The sequence below is a fragment of the Fundulus heteroclitus genome, chromosome 2, assembly GCF_011125445.2.
Source record: "Fundulus heteroclitus isolate FHET01 chromosome 2, MU-UCD_Fhet_4.1, whole genome shotgun sequence".
Classification (NCBI taxonomy): Eukaryota; Metazoa; Chordata; class Actinopteri; order Cyprinodontiformes; family Fundulidae; genus Fundulus; species Fundulus heteroclitus.
Genome location: NC_046362.1, coordinates 4,476,132 through 4,493,312, shown reverse-complemented (window position 1 = coordinate 4,493,312; position 17,181 = coordinate 4,476,132). Strand labels below are relative to the sequence as shown.

General features: G+C 39.0%; 1 protein-coding gene across 2 annotated transcripts in view; it reads right to left on the bottom strand.

Moving 5' to 3' along the window:
* Positions 1–3,893: 3,893 nt before the first annotated feature.
* The window catches only part of si:dkey-106n21.1 (solute carrier family 23 member 2), an 82,889-nt gene continuing 69,601 nt past the window's right edge, over positions 3,894–17,181 (bottom strand). For both annotated transcript variants that reach the window (XM_036146029.1, XM_036146035.1), the window contains 2 exons: positions 4,631–4,726; positions 3,894–4,551 (listed from right to left, as the gene is read on the bottom strand). In XM_036146029.1, coding sequence (XP_036001922.1) covers positions 4,367–4,551; positions 4,631–4,726 — 281 coding nt within the window. In that variant the 3' untranslated portion in view covers positions 3,894–4,366. The remainder of the gene's footprint in view (positions 4,552–4,630; positions 4,727–17,181) is intronic.

The window sequence follows — 17,181 nt, the reverse complement described above, 5'->3', positions numbered from 1 at the left end:
CTCCAATTTAAGCCTGTTTGCTGTTGCGACGACTCGGATAACTGAGAACTGGCACAGGCTTCTTGCTAAAAGTAAACTCCCCATGCATGGGAAACATTCTGTGAGGAATAACTTCCTTAACATGACATCTGGCTGAACCATCAATTTAGCTCGTTCACCTAACTGACCAACCAACAGAACAAGAGAAGAAGTAGCCAATCATCAACAAATCCTAGTCAAAGCTGTTGAAGTGTTTCAAAGAACAAAAGCAGTGGAAGTGGGAGAGGAGGCAGGCAACCTCAGCGCTGAAACAGCAGGTCTAGAGAAACTGAGCAATGGTACTGAGGTGTAAAACTGTGGAAAAAGTGTTAAAACACATGATGTGGATGAGCATTTCACAATGGGTGTATATTTTATTCAAAGAATCATTTGATGACCATGTCACCATTGATGTATCTGCTCTTATGGCCATAACTTATGTTAAAAGCCTGATTGGATAACAACATCAATCTAACTCTGGACAACTGCATTATAATCAACTTCATTACAATGATCTTTTTTAACAGTTATTTGTCATTCTCCGGCAAAGGACATGGACTTTCTTGTGTATCAACAGCTTAACCACTCATTCATATCACTACCTGGGAAAACTTCCCACTCAAACGATAGCTGGTGTCTGGTATTTTTTAAATCACAAAGCTTTCTCAAATGCAATCTTTTCTTTGGCTATTTTTAATGAACACAATTCAGTCTTTAGTCAAACTGTTACAGTTAGATGTCACATTTACCAAATCACTGCCAGCACACAATCTGATCTATTGACAGCTTTGGAATATTTTCTCTTGTTCAGTAAAATCTCTGTAAACACAAGATATGGGTTGCATGTGAAAAGCCAAGTACAACAGCCCATGTGTTAGGCTGTTTGGAACCAACAACCATGCTACGTTCTAAATCCCCTTTTATCCACAGTCTGATGCTCAGTTAAAATATCTACAAGTCCCTTTTGGCACGTCTGAATGCCTAAAAGCCCCGAATTGCTACCATGTGATTGGAGAATTCGCCATCTCTCAAGCAACTGACCATGTTTACCTAAAAAGTAAAACAAAATAGGAACTGTAAAGGTCTTTCAATCCTGTTAAAACTGAAGCCATTTTCAGTCGAATAGTTTTCAAGTATCATCTCCAAGTCAAATAACTCTATCAATTAGTAAATTGTATTACTGTAAAAAGAATGGTGTGCAAAGATGCCATGGCTGAAACCACCATGCCTGGCAGTTTAATCTAAGTTAGGACCTTGAAAGGTACAGTCCATCCATCCATCTCTTGTCTATACCTGCTTATTATTGCAGGATGGTGAGGCTCCATCCTATGCGGTAATAGGGCAGGAAGAGGTTGCCAGTCCTTCAAAGGTGTCTACTTCTTTACATCCTACAAAAGAGCACTTCTACTACGATGGGACGGCGGCAGGATCAGGTAAATAAATCTTGCGGCCTTAAACTTTTTTACCCCATCATGATACACTGAGATTGGGAACATTTCCAGGGACAGCTTTTGCTGGGGACAGGTCATCCAAAACAGGACGTCTGGTTACTGCTTGCTACTTCGCTGCGAGCCGCCATTGTTGTCAGAATCCAAACTGTTGATTCTCTGATACATCGCATCTACAAAAATCCCGCCCGGCAAGCCTGATTGGCTCGTCCATCTTATGTGGATTTGAAATCCCTCCCAATGGCAGCGATTCCAGATGGATGTGTGGAGCAGTGTGGAGCTTTATAGAACTACATCCATCTTGCGAGAGTCAGGTTAAAAGCAAGGGATCACATGGATATAACATTAAATACTTTAGGGGATCACATGTGTGACCTTTGTTTTCGGCTTTGATGTTGAAGACATTGAATTTGTTTTCATGCAAAGTTGAACTCTTGAGATGGCTTAGATCTTATTGTTGCTAATAGTATGATTTGCTGTGCATTTTCATTCAAAACATCTTGTGAAGTTCTATAAGGATCAGTGACAAACACAAGACAAGAATCAGAAATGCTCCCTCAATAGTTTTATGAAGAAAAAGAACAGACTAGCACACTCAAACACTTGCAGTATTGAAATTCTTATAAATATATATATATATATATATATATATAGATATATATATATATCGATATATATCTATATATATATATATATATATATATATATATATACACACACATATATATATATATATATATATATATATATATATATATATATATATATATATATATATATATGCATACTATCAACATTACTTATGTGAGCCTCTCTAACTCTGCTTAATCTCAGCATTTACGTTAACCCAGTAAACCTTCTCCACGGCCTTAGTCCTGACTTTTGTTAATTTAACTAATTTTGGTTCAAAAGTCCACCCTTTTTTCAGTTCTCCCAAAGTGACAACAGGCATCAAAATCCACAAGAAATATTTAAGTGTAATTAATCTTAGGCTGCCCGAAAACCTTAACCCATGGGTTTCAGATTTTGAGGTATGTGATCTTCAGTAGATCACATACCTCTACTGAACAGCTGTTACATTTTATTATTAAAAATAGGAATTAGCCTTATGTGACATCTGTAGCTGCCCTTAAGCTCCCATATTAAGCTTCTAGCCACCACCTACCATGTCCACCTGCCTTGACAGCCCACTGAAAGATCTTGTGTTAGGTATCGTAATCAATTTGATGTCATTAATTTTTGTGTTAATGTTCGTAATTTTTTTAAGTGATCATATCAGTTATTTTTGATTCTTTCATCGGTTTCATCGGTTTTTCCAATTAATGGTTACACCTACAGTGTACTTATACATCCCAGTCCACTCAGACGTAATGGGTGCTTATACCTATCAGTGATGATTCTCTCTCAAACTTATTAATTTTCACCTTAAGTGAAAAAAAAGGTGGGACTATGTGGAGGAAGAAAATGTCCTTGGTATAAAAAAGGTATTTCTAAAAACAACACACACTTTTCCAAAAGTAGTTTAGATGCTCAATGGTCTGTGTCAAAGCCATATCTCCAGTCTATAGGAGACAAGATGGCAGCCGCAGGATTGATGTAAAACAATGACATGGTTTGGATAGGCTAAAATGTCATAATAGACAATAATGGATTTAAGTCCTTTTAAATACGCCCTTCATGTTTTAGGATTCAGAGTATTTGCTGTTTGAGAAGTATATGGTTTGTATACAGAATGAAGAACACTTGTCAACTGAGGAGGAAACTTCCAGTGTCTGCTTGATTATTTTTTAAAGGCAATTTTTTGCTGCTTTCCTTCTCCCACTTGACCTGTGTCCCAGTTAACCTGCAAGGTTAGCGACCAGAAGACAATGTCTTGAATGGACCACGGCGCATGTGTGCAGAACAAGGGACCTATGAGACTCGGTGCTCTTCTCCAATTAAAGTAGATTTACACTGAGCAGAAGGTTTGATGCCAACTTTCAGTACAACTCAGCAGAACCACAGACTGATCGCCTTCTTTACCTGGTGCATTGAAGCAGTAATTAGTGATGTATTGAGCACATAGATATAAACATACTTTTCAGAAGTCTTACATTCCTGTTTAAACTATAATTTTTCATTGATCTTATGCAATATTGATATTTTCTGAGACATTGAGTTTCAAGTTTTCATTTTTTATGGGTCATAACCATCAAAAATACAATAAATAAAGGGTTGAAATTGTATACACTATAGGTTGTAGAAGACAATATATGAGTTTCCCTTCCTTAAATCAGTGGCAAGAAATATAGAAGTTTTTAAAGATGTTGAAATATATATTTATGTGATGCTTACATGTTATTTTCCAATGGTATTGTGTCTGTAAGTTATTATTTATTGAATCAGAACAACTCTTTATAATCCAGCACCTTTTATTATCACAGTTCAGGACTACATAACACAAATTAATAAAAGCAAACTGCATTTTTTTAAGCGCAAAGGCACGTTTAAAAGGTTTGACTCTAAACCTAGACAATGACATGATATTTAACCCTTACCATAAAATACAGCTGCAAAAGTAGTGTACAATTCTATGTCAAACAAATAGTTGATATAAAATGTTTCTGTTCTGTTAGTATTGATCATGAGGTAGTAATGATCTTTTGAGAAATTGGTCTATTTTAGGAATAAACCACACATTGATGCATATAAACTTAAAAATCTTTTTTAATTTCAACATCAAAATCCTACTGGATATTTGGTAAGAAAATAAACAACTTGCATTTTGTTTATTAGTTCAACATGTAAGTTACATTTTAAAAAACCACAATCACCTCACAGGTGAAGTTCAATGGTAACAACAGCAATTTTGGCTTAATTCGGTTACGAGGATTAATATTAACCAGGAAGGTACCACTTCTTTATGTGGACACTCCCTCTTTTGAGGTTTTGTAAGATGGGAGAAAAGGTAGAAACTGGAAACATTTAAACCTTTTTAAAAAACGACTGCAAAAAGGGATATCGTAGCATGACATATCACAATAGTTTCTGCCGTCCTCTTGCACCCTGTCCTGCCAGCTGTTGATGCCTCTTTCTTTTTCAGTACCTAGAAAGAAAAGACAAGGTAAGTAGGTATCAAGGATGGGTCTTTAATATTTTAATGTATTATATATTTTTTTCCTTACCTGGAATTGTATTATCAAGAAGAAACCCAAACAATCCACCAATGAACATGTGTGTGGTGAAGAGAACCACAATCACCTGGTCCAGCTCTTTTATTCCTTCAGGAAGAAATAAAAAAAGTAAGTATCATTAAAAGATTGTGTAATATCTTGAAATGTAAAAAAATAAAATACAAATGTCTTGTTTAAGTTTAGTTTTCTAATGCAAATATAGTTCTATGGAATAGTATAGCCATCTTACATTTTCATTTTTCATTTGTTTCCGCACAACCTTGGCCCTAAAATGTTAACTGCTCCCTAAATCTATTTACCAGAGATCTCATCCATGGTGGTAAAAACTGCCATCCAGTGTTCCCGATGACTGGCAATGATTGTACGATGTTGCTGTGGAGTAATTTTGCCCCACTTTTCTTTGCAGAATTGCTTTAATTTAGCCAGACTGCAGATTATTTTGAGCATCCAAAGGTTGTTTAAGTTCCTGCCACAGCATATCAATGAGATTTAACTCCAGACACTGACAAGACCACTTGAGACCTCATTCGGTTTAACAATTGAGAGGTGGAATTGTGCTTCAGATCCTGAAGAAGAATTCTTGGTCAGCAGTGTGTGTCTTTGAGCTCCAGCACACTTGGGTAATGCAACAGCACAAAAGTAATTGAGTTTAAGTTCAGAAACTGATAGACTGATAGATGTTAGTGACTTTATTTCTCATTTGTTCTAGAATTTCTATAGATTGGGGCTTAAAATGGTTATCCTGAGCTCTTATAGCCAACTTCCTGTTGTCGGAAAAGGATTTCTTGATTCTACAGGCCTGGCAGTAATCAGGTCTGATTGTAACCAGTGAAACTAAAGGAAGATATCATCAATCACAGGTAATTAGGGTTAGGTTAACAAAGGGGTCAATTATATTTTCACAAAGGGCACGGTGGGGTTGGATAAGCTGTACACACATTCACTTGTAACAGTTAAACTGAGATACCCATTGTTCTAACATTCATATTTTGGAACATGAGAGAAAGCCAGACTACCTGGAGAGAACCCATGTGTGCATAGAAAGAACATCCAAACTTTATCGAGAGAGACCACACACTGCGATTTAACCCCAGGATCTTCTGGGTGAAATTATCATTGGAAAATTGAATTTTTTGTTTACTTGGGTTCTATTTTGTCTGATATTAAAATTTGCTTAATGATCTGATACTTTTAAATGTGACTAAAAAAGTAAGAACTGAAGAGTAGTTTTTCTATGGCATTGAGATTGAAAACGAGCCAACATATGGGCCCAGCTGAGACAGGTGTTTAAACTACGCCTCTAAACAAAGTGAAATAAGGCTTTTTTTCTAACTGGCTCACTAGAGGAGGCTTTATTGTTTCCAAAACTATCCCCTTATTTTATTTTTTGCTCAAATTGTTATAGTTTTACAGCTATTTAAGCCTGATGAGATTTAAAGGCCCTCTAAACCAGGGGTGTCAAACTCATTTTGGTTTAGGGGCCGCATTCAGCTTAATCTGATCTCAAGAGGGCCACACGAGTAAACTCATTGCAAGATTAAATAGAACTAATAAATGTGGACTTGTTCATTTTTATATTAAGTTAATTTCACTTTTACACAATATATTATGAATAACCTCAGCGTTTTTAAGAAAAGTATGTGCAATTTCAACAATACTTTTATTCAGTTAAACATTTACTTGTGCATTATGCATAAGAACTGATCACAGTGATTATACAATGTTGAAAAACATTTATTCACATTTTTTGGAACTTAAAAACACTGTCCTGCATGACAAAATACATCAAACAGATAAAAACTAAGAAATGATTTGAATTTTTCCACACCTGAAGCTTAATCTGCTAATTTAAACACAGCGCCCCTGGTGGACAATATAGGAACTGTATATTTTCAATTAAACAAAGTACATGTTTTTTTCAATAATTGTTTTATCATTCTCTTCCTTTTATCTTGTCCACTTGTGAAAGTCAAATCTGATGAACTCTTTGTGGCATCTTATTGCCACATTGCCAGACAGGACACTGGAAAAAAAAAAAAAAAAAAAAAACACTTTTTTTTTTTTTTTTTTTATAATGATAATGCATTTAGCCACAGGGCCGGACTAAATTGTTCGGCGGGCCGGATCCGGCCCGCGGGCCGGATCCGGCCCGCGGGCCGTATGTTTGACACCCCTGCTCTAAACAGTGCTGCTATTATAAAGGAAGACGTGTTTGGAGCAACTTATATGGCAAAGTGTTACATCATTCTCCAGCATCTGTGCAAAGATTGTGTAAGTCTAGAGGGCGTTGTTTCACTAACACCTCTATAACTCCTAAAAAAAAAAAAAGCAGCACAGGAATGAAACTTTTTCTGGAGACAGCCTTTGCAAAACAATGTTCACCTCATATAATATTTTAATAATGGTATTAATGATTGATACAAACACTGCTTGCATTTAAAACTAAATGATAAAATATATCAAATATAAATGATAAAATATATCAAATAATAGAACATTTGTTCCCTTAACAGATGTTGTCTCCAGGCCTTATGGTTTGGTTTTTCATTTGGGGGTCGCCTATTGAATCTGTGAACTTGAAGGGCACTACATTTGTGCTGGAGGAGTCAGGAGTCAGGTCGTGGAAAATGGTGCAACACCTGATTTTTTTGACCATGCCTTTGCTTCTTTATCAGCCATTTCTTTGATCTCCTCAACATATGTAATAGCCTACTGAAGCCTTACTGTCAAACTTAAAACAACAGCAGTGTTCAAAAACACAATCAAGCAGTAACAATGCCCACCTGGATAATTATAAAGTTAACATGGTATAGGCTACCGTCATAATGTTAAAGTAATAATAGGACTTGACTGAATGCCAATACGTATCACTGGTATTTTAATGCAGGCTGATAAAAAAAATACCAAAGCACACATATAAGAAAACGGAATCACTGACAAATTACATTGCTTTCTAATCAGTGTAACCGCTGACTGAGCAGATACGGTGTCAGGATTAAGCCTGGCTGTCCGCCTTGTCTGTAGCAGGCTAGCTGTACAGAATAAATTGCCACTGAAACTGAGTCAAGGCTTAATTAAGACAGGATATCTGGAAAATCCACTATCTTGGTTTTGTGAAGCCAGATCCACTCAAATCCACAGTAAGACAGACCATTACAGCACTACAGATCCTTCCTGCCTGCAGCCACCAGCATCTACAACTCGTTGAAGAGACCTCTATAACATGAGTTACGCTAGCATTTCATTTCCTTTGGGGTTCATAAAGTATTTCTGAATTGAATTGAATCGCTATTTTTTTTGTTTCTAATTTATCTATATTGAACTGAGGAACATGATTTTTTTAGGGCCAGCCAGTGGAAGAAAGTAAAAATACAAAAATTAAATTATCCTAAAATACTAAGTATTACTTGGTCGACATAACCTTTAACTGACTAACCAAGTAGTGAGAGGTATGGGAGAAGAGAGCAGCAACGTATAATGTGGAAAGCTGCTAGTTAGATGAGGTTTTGAAGGTATCTGGGGCTGGATTTGAATAGTTGTATGGCAATAAGAATGCAAAGCCACAGCAAGTGCTTCACATAAAGTCAAAGTGGAAATTGCTGTAAATCATAATACAGATTGTACACAAATTAAATGTGAAATAAATGAGAAAACTCATTGTTATTTACTGGCTTTGCCAGCTGACTGAAGTAAGGCTGCTTATCTGGGTTACACCAATCGAATGTCTTATGACAGTTTGAGTTGTACAGCACTTTGGTCAACTGTTGTTTTTCAGTGTGTGGGATAAACAAGTTTGAGTTAACTTGAGGCTGCGTGTTTTTCATCACTGATCTGGAAAGGTTTTGAGCTTCCAGTGACACAGAACAAGTGGAGAGCTAGTAGTGTGTATGGCAAGTCAGTTCGTCATACATTCAAATGCTTGGAAATAACTTGTGAAATCTGATAAAAGCAGTTAAATATGCAACAAACTGAATAATAGGCACTGACAGACACTTGACAGGTGTCATTACTGTTCAAACACTGGCTCAAAAGGTAAGTGGTTAATAACAATTCATTAATTTTGTATTTTTACATATGAAAAAGTTATTTAGTTCTGTATTGTTTTTTTGTTTGCTTTTTTGTCAATCCATCCATCGTCTTCCTGCTACCCCCACGTCCCAACCGGAAGGCCCAGATATCCATCTCCCCAGCCACTTGGGCAAGCTCCACCGGGGGAATCCCAAGGCGTTCCCAGGCCAGCTGAGAAACATAGTCCCTCCAGCATGTCCTGGGTCTTCCCCTGGGTCTCCTCCCGGTGGGACATGCCCAGAACACCTCACCAGGGAGGCGTCCAGGAGGCATCCTAGCCACCTCAACTGGCTCTTCTCGAGGTGGAGGAGCAGCGGTTCTACTCTGAGTCCTCCCCGGATGACTGAGCTGCTCACCCTATCTCTAAGGGAGAGCCCAGACACACTACAGAGAAAACTTATTTCGGCCGCTTGTATCCGGGATCTCGTTCTTTCGGTCATGACCCAAAGCTCATGACAATAGATGAGGGTAGGAACGTAGATCGATCTGTAACCAAAACTGATCCCCTCAACACCTTGGCTGTGCCTAGAAATTCTGTCCATAAAAGTTATGAACAGAATCGGTCACAAAGGGCAACCTTGGCAGAGTCCAACTCTGACCGGAAACGAGTCCGACTTACTGCCGGCTACGTGGACCAGACTCTGACACCGGTCATACAGAGACCTAACAGCCCTTATTAAAGGGCCCGGTACTCCATACTCCTGGAGTACCCCCCACAGGACCCCTCAAGGGACACAGTCGAATGCTTTCTCCAGATTCACTAAGCACTCCAGTGCACCCTCCAGGATCCTGCTGAGGGTGGAGAGCTGATCCAGTGTTACACGGCCAGGACGAAGACCACACTGCTCTTCCTGAATCCGAGATTCGACTATCCGATGGACCCTCCTTTCCAGAACCCCAGAATAGACCTTACCAGGGAGGCTTAAGAGTGTGATTCCTCTGTAGACGGAACACACCCTCCGGTCCCATTTTTTAAATAGGGGGACCACCACCCCAGTTTGCCAATCCAGGGGAACTGCCCCGATGTCCACGCAATGCTGCAGAGCTGCGTTAACCAACACAGCCCCACAACATCCAGTGCCTTAAGGTACTCAGGGCAAATCTCATCCACCCCCGGGGCCTTGCCACCAAAGAGCTTTTTAACAACCTCGGCGACCTCAGCACCAGAGATGGGAGAACCCGACCCAGAGCCTTCAGGCTCTGCTTCCGCAATGAAAGACGTGTTGGAGGGATTAAGGAGGTCTTTGAAGTATTCTGCCCACCGACACACAATGTCACGAGGCGAGGTCAGCAGCACATCTCCCCCACTATAAACAGTGTTGGTACTGCACTGCTTCCCCCTCCTGAGACGCCGGATAGTGGACCAGAATCGCTTCGAAGCCATATGGAAGTCTTTCTCCATGGCCTTTCCAAACTCTTCCCATGCTGAGTTTTTGCCTCGGTGACCAGCCGAGCCGCCTGCCGCTTTGACTGCCAGTACATATCAGCTGCTTCTGGAGTCCCACAGGCCAATAAAGGCCGATAGGACTCCTTCTTCAGCTTGACGGCTTCCCTCACTGCTAGTGTCCACCAGCGTGTTTGAGGGTTGCCGCCGCAAAATGAACCAACAACCTTGCGGCCACAGCTCCAACTAGCCGCCTCAACAATAGAGGAGCGGAACATGGTCCACTCAGACCCCCGCCTTCCTCGGGACGTGTTCAAAGCTCTCCCAGAGGTGGGAGTTAAAGCTCCGTCTCACGGGGGACTTTGCAAACCCAGCAAACCTTCACAATACGTTTGGGCCTGCCAGGTCTGACCGGCTTCCTCCCCCACCATCAGAGCCAGCTCACCACCAGGTAGTGGTTGGTGGAGCACTCCGCCCCTCTCTTCACCCGAGTGTCCAAGACATGTGGCCGCAGGTCAGATGAAACAACAACAAAGTCGATCATTGAACTACGGCCTAGGGTGTCCTGGTGCCAAGAGCACATTTGGACACCCTTATGCTTGAACATGGTGTTCGTGATGGAGAATCCATGACGAGCACAGAAGTCCAACAACAGAACACCACTCAAGTTCAGATCAGGTGGGCCATTCTTCCCAACCATGCCTCTCCAGGTCTCACTGTCATTGCCCATGTGAACGTTGAAGTCCCCCAGAGGAACGAGGGAGTCCCCAGGATGGGCACTCTCCAGTACCCCCTCCAAGGACTCCAAAAAGGGTGGGTAATCTGAACTGCTGTTTGGCGCATACGCACAAACAACAGTCAGAACCTGTCCCCCCACACGAATGCGGAGGGAGGCCACCCTCTCATTCACCGGGGTGAACCCCAACGTACAGGCAACAAGATGAGGGGCAACAAGTATGCCCACTCCAACTCGCCGCCTCTCACCAGGGGCAACTCCAAAGTGGAAGAATGTCCAACCCCTCTCAAGGAGACTGGATCCAGAGCCAGAACCATGCATCGAGGTGAGTCCGACTATCTCTAGTTGGAACCTCTCAACCTTGCGCACTAGTTCAGGCTCCTTCTCCACCAGAAAGGTGACATTCCACATCCCAAGAGCCAGCTTCTGCAGCAGAGAATTGGAATGCCAAGGTCCCCGCCCTCGACTGCCACCGGTTGTACAATGCACCCGACCCCTTTGGCCCCTCCAACAGGTGGTGAGCGCATTGGAAGGGGGACCCATGTTTTCTCTTTGGACTGAGCCCGGCCAGGCTCCATGGGCAAAAGCCTGGTCACCAGTCGCTTACCAACGTGCCCCACCTCCAGACCTAGCTCCAGAGTGGGGCCCCCAGCGACCCGCGTCCGGGTGAGGGAACACAACGTCAATTAATTGTACTCATCACAAGGGGGTTTTTGGGCTGCTCTTTGTCTGGTCCCTTACCTAGGACCTGTCTGCCTTGGGTGACCCTACTAGGGGCATAAAGCCCCTGACAGCATAGCTCCTAGGATCGTTGGGACACTCAAACACCTCCACCACGGTAAGGTGGCAGCCCAGGGATGGCCTTTTTTTATTTATTTTTTTTTTTTCATGAAATCAAGGCCAAATTGGTTGAAAACACACATTTATCATCTTTTTATTTTCTCAGTGAGAGGAATACTTCAGTTTTGGACCTAGTCATACATTTTGACAAATGGAGTGTAGGTCACTGTTTAGTTCAAAGTGAATAAAAAAAAAATACAAGATGTCTTTAATTTTAAATTAAGATACTGACACAAATCGTGCTTTGCCATACAATGTCTCCTATGTTATGGTCTTCTTACACTGTGCAGTTGATTTTAGCAATCTTATAAGACTACTCAATGACACACTGTGCAATGTGGATATAACAATCTTTGGTACGATGTCAAGTTCGATATGTGCACATCATACAATCACTATTTAGTTCTAAATTGCTTACGACATACGACAATAAGCTTCTGACATCCATCTACAACAACAGCTGGACATAATATAAACAAACTAAATCAGCTCTTCAATCCCAAATCCATCAGAAACAAACCACAATCAAATAAGTTTAATAATAAAGAGTCCAGTAATAAATTAAAGAGTTCTCTTTGGATGAATCAGTTTAATCAACTGTCAATATCCTTTCTTGAATAATAATAATAATAATAATAATAATAATAATAATAATAATAATAATAATAATAATAATAATAATAATAATAATAATAAAAATATGTTCTACAAAATGTTCCAGTTCAGTGCATCAAAGTTTGCTGCAGGTGCAAGAAAATTAATCCAACTGGGAGAAAAAATGCTTTGGGACCCAAATTCTTCATCAGTCATGGTCTCGGCTGCCACAATAAGAGAACAATAATGAAGTGTGGTGATGTGTTTCCTCAGATCAATCCAACTTGTCTGATCGGCGGCAAACAGGACAGGTTAACCCTGACAGGAATTGGTTCACAAATCCAGAACTTATTCATTTTATTTTTTAATTGCTGGGCAGTACTTTTTGGAACATGTGAAGCCTCTCATATCATAAGCTCTGATTTTTAGACGTAGGTCGTAGGAGCTGTCACACTGTGAATCTGACACTGTGAGATATTGATCGCAGGTTATCTTTGGTCGCAAGACGCTAAAAATGGCTGCCCTTAAACCTGTGTCACTGTGCGACATAAGACCACTTTAGAACCACGACCAAAGATTTCTCCACCCATCTGTAATGTCAGCTACAGAGGACCCAAAAATTCAGCCAAACACAGAAAACGTTTCAAAATGTTTGTTAAAATAATCTTGCTTGTGGAAAAAAGGAAACTGTCAGGAGCGCTCACAGCAACCGCCTCTCAGAGTCCGGTTGGAGATCATGGATCTGAACCGTGATCCTTGAAGCTCGGTTTGGATCCAGGGAGTCAGATGGATGATGACATCACACCAGGCTGCACTTTGTAGTTTGCAGGCAGCTGTAAGTTCAACACAGGGCTGAATGGCTGAGGCTTGAGAGGGATCCAAAAAAGAAGTCCAGGCCAATACACATGAAAACAGAATCAGACAGACAAACCCAAGGGCTAGGCAAGAGGCTTGAGTCGTGGGGTATATGTTTGGTCTTAGTCCATAAATCTATAATCATATATATATATATATATATATATATATATATATATATATATATATATATATATATATATATATATATATATATATATATATATATATATATATATACTTTTAATTAAATAAAGTCAAAGTGGTAGGAACGTAGGTTTGTATGTTTATCATTGCATTATTCGATCAATTATTTTTTTTATAAATATTATATTATAAAAGGTACTTGTTAAATCAATCTTTTGTTTGTTCTTAAGTTAACTAAACCCTCATGTCATGAGAAAATTCACCATTGATCAGGACTAATGACTAATGGTGAAATGAATGCTTGTGTTATGCTCAAAGAAAGGACTTTGCTTAAGGCAGAGAAGGAGGCCCTATCTAGGGTAGGACTTTTCCTCCCACGATGTGAAGAAGGACATTGCCGGTTAACAGGGCAGAGTGAAGCCCTGAAGATGGAAGTTGTTCTGTTTATATTATATTCTCAAGTTCTTTTTTTGTTTTAACTGTGTTCTATCTGTCGGCGTAAGCTGGTATGGATATATGTGATATCAGAGCAGCTTCATGGAATGTAAATGGTCTCAACAGCACTATCAAGAGGAGCAGAGTGATATCTAAGATAAAAAAGAGAGAACACTCAAATTATGCTTCTTCGGGAAATGCATCTGTCCCAAGCAGAACATGAAAAATTAAAAAAAGTTCAGATTTGGAAATGTTTATTACAGCTCCTTCAAAACTGTCCTTAAAAGAGGTGTTGCAGTATTAATGCATAAATCCCTACATTTTGAATTAATTAAGAAAATACAAGACAATGAAGCCAGTTATGTGTTGGTACAGGGCAAAATGGAATGGGAACTATGTACTCTTCTCAATGGATATGCCCTTGCACTATTCAATTCAATTAAATTCAATTCAATTTTATTTATATAGCGCCAAATCATGAAACATGTCATCTCAAGGCACTTTACAAAATCAAGTTCAATCATATTATACAGATTGGGTCAGATTATACAGATTGGTCAAAAAAATACACTATGATGTATCATTCCTGGGAAAGATCCTAGAACTGCTCTCCTTGGAGTCAAGAGGGGTTTTAATTTGTGCAGACGATTTTAATACAATCCTGAATAAAAACAACACATTTAATATTGAAGGACAACCACACCACAAAATAGGCTGTTGAGAAAATAATTAAATGACATTAGTTTACTGGATAATTGAGAGATGCAGCCAACATGTAGAGCTTTTTCTTACTTTGCTCCTCTTAATGCAGTGTTTTCAGGGATTGATCTCCTTTTGGGTCTCAGGAATAACATACGCAGAATAAAAAGCTGTCAAATTGGTACTCGGAACTTGTCAGATCATGCACCAATATATTTCACTCTCAATCTAGACACAAGAGCCAAAAAACTATATAGAGACTATATACAAGTTGACTAAATGATTAAAAAAAACATCATAAAAGAGATAAAAGCAGAAACAATATTTTTTTTTCTAGAATTAAGTGACAATGGACAAGTTGACCCTAATATTTTATGGGACACTTTGAAAGCTGTCATAAGAGGTAAATTCAAATATTGTTAAGTATGGCTAATAAAAAGCAAGGGGGGGAACAAACTAATTGAACTAGAGAATATATTAAAGGATTTGGAAAGCAGGCATACTGAGACTAATTGTAACCATCTTCTTTCATAAATCTAGGATAAAAGGACTAAAATTCTCGATATATACACACAAGGAACAAGAAGAAAAAAAGTATAAATTCATAAAACAATTGCTCTATGAAACTGGACCGAAGGCAGCAAAATTACTTGCAAGTAAAGTTAGGAAGAAACAAGTAATGCAGTCAGTATGTTCAATAGTGGACCCCATGACAGGAAAGTTACGAAGCAGTCTACAGACGTTCAAATGTATTATAAAACATTATACACACAACTGAACCAAAGTAATTTGGATGATGTAGAAATATTCCTTGATTCACCAACAATCGGGGAGAGTCAGAATAAGCATTAAACTAAGTTTATTAATGAACCAGAATTAGAGTTAATGTTTGAAAAAACAAAAAAACACCTGGTACAGATGGTCTACCAGCCGAATGGTACAAGAGGAATTGTCTCCAGTCTTATTAAAGGAAATTAACTGGACATTAGTAAATAGGACAACACCTCCATTGTGGTCTTATATCGGACAGTTCTACCAAAAGAAGGCCAAAATAAATTAATATGTAGCTCAGATAGACCTATATCCATCCTGAACCAAGACTATAAACTATATGCATCTATCTTGTCTGACAGGCTGAAGCTATTTGTCTCAGAGCTGATTGACGAGGATCAAACCGGGTTTGTCATAGGCAGACAGACTCAAGATAACACAAAACATTCTCTTTATGTAATCCATAACATTGAGTCAAATAATCATAGAGCAGTTTTTATCAGTCTTGATGCAGAAAAGGCCTTTGATCAGGTAAGCTGGGATTTCTTATTTCTGTTCCTGCACCAATTTGGTTTCACTAAAAACTCCATTAATAGTATTAAAACATTATATGCAACACCTACTGCGAGAGTTAAGATAAATGGACACCTAAGTGACCGAATAAAACTGGGAAGATCCACAAAACAGGGCTCTCCTTTGTCTCCAACCCTCTTTTCACTCTATATAGAACCCCTGACCCAGACGATTAGGGAAGATAATAATATCCACGGAATTGTTCAAAACTCAAAGGAACATAAAATAGCATTATATACTGATGATGTCTTTCTATACATTTCCCATCCAGAAGAGTCTATTCAGGCTCTATTACAATTGCGACACATACTGTATTTGGAATTTATTCTGGTTAGCTTAAATATGGATAAAACTTAATTTATGTGTTGGAATTACTGCCCATCAACATAACTTAAAGACAAAATCCCTGTTGATTGGTCTAAAAAAATAATTAAACATATGGGTGTGTGTGCTTAACACACTCCCCAAATGACCTGTACAAAAAAAAAAGAAACGTAGAAAGTGTGAACAGGTCTGTAATAGAAGATCTTACCCAATTGGTGACATGTATATTTAACTTAAAAGCAAGAATTGATCTCATAAAAGTCAGTTTTACCCAAGCTGTTATATTTATTTTCATCCCTGCCTATTAAAATTCCTCGTGCTCAGTTTCATGAATGGGACAAACGGATATCTCAGGGTTAAGTACAGTACTCTTATGATTAGAAAAAGATAAAGGGGGCTTATCACTACCAAGTCTTTATGATTATTATCTGGCAGCTCATCTTAAAACTGTGACACAGTGATGTGATGTTACTTGTGAAGTTAGGTGGAAGGAAATGGAGAACATGTGTGGAAATATCCCTATACAAGCACTGATTGGAGATCAGAAACTTACAGCAGTATGCCAAAAATAATTAAATCCTTTAGTATCTTTTACACTGCAGGGTTGGTTTGAAGTGGACGAGGAACTAAATCTGTGCAGTCAGATATGAGTTCTTTGATGGGCAGCGTTTCATTCAAACTTTAAATCCAACCAGTTTGTCTCAATATTTAAAATTTGGGAACATAAAGGAATAACAGCATATTGCAATTTTATGGCTAAGAATACTTTGCAAGCTTCCAAATGCAACAACAAAAATATGAGCTCAGAAATCTCAAAAGAATATATTAAAAAAAGATGGGAGAAAGAATTAAATATAGAGATATCACAATCACAAGAACAATGTGAGAACATGTGGAACTCCACAGCATCAACCTCCTCTTCCAATTATTGGCGAGACTTTAGCTGGGAAAATCTAGTGCGTTTTTTTGTAACACCCAAAACAACAATCTTTCAGAAGCTCAAACTCGTCAGCATGCTAGAGGGACTGCAGGGACAAAAATGCAAATCACTTCCACATTCTGTGTTCCTGGCCAAAAATTTAAACGAATTGGAGCAATGTCTAAGAGAAAACTGAA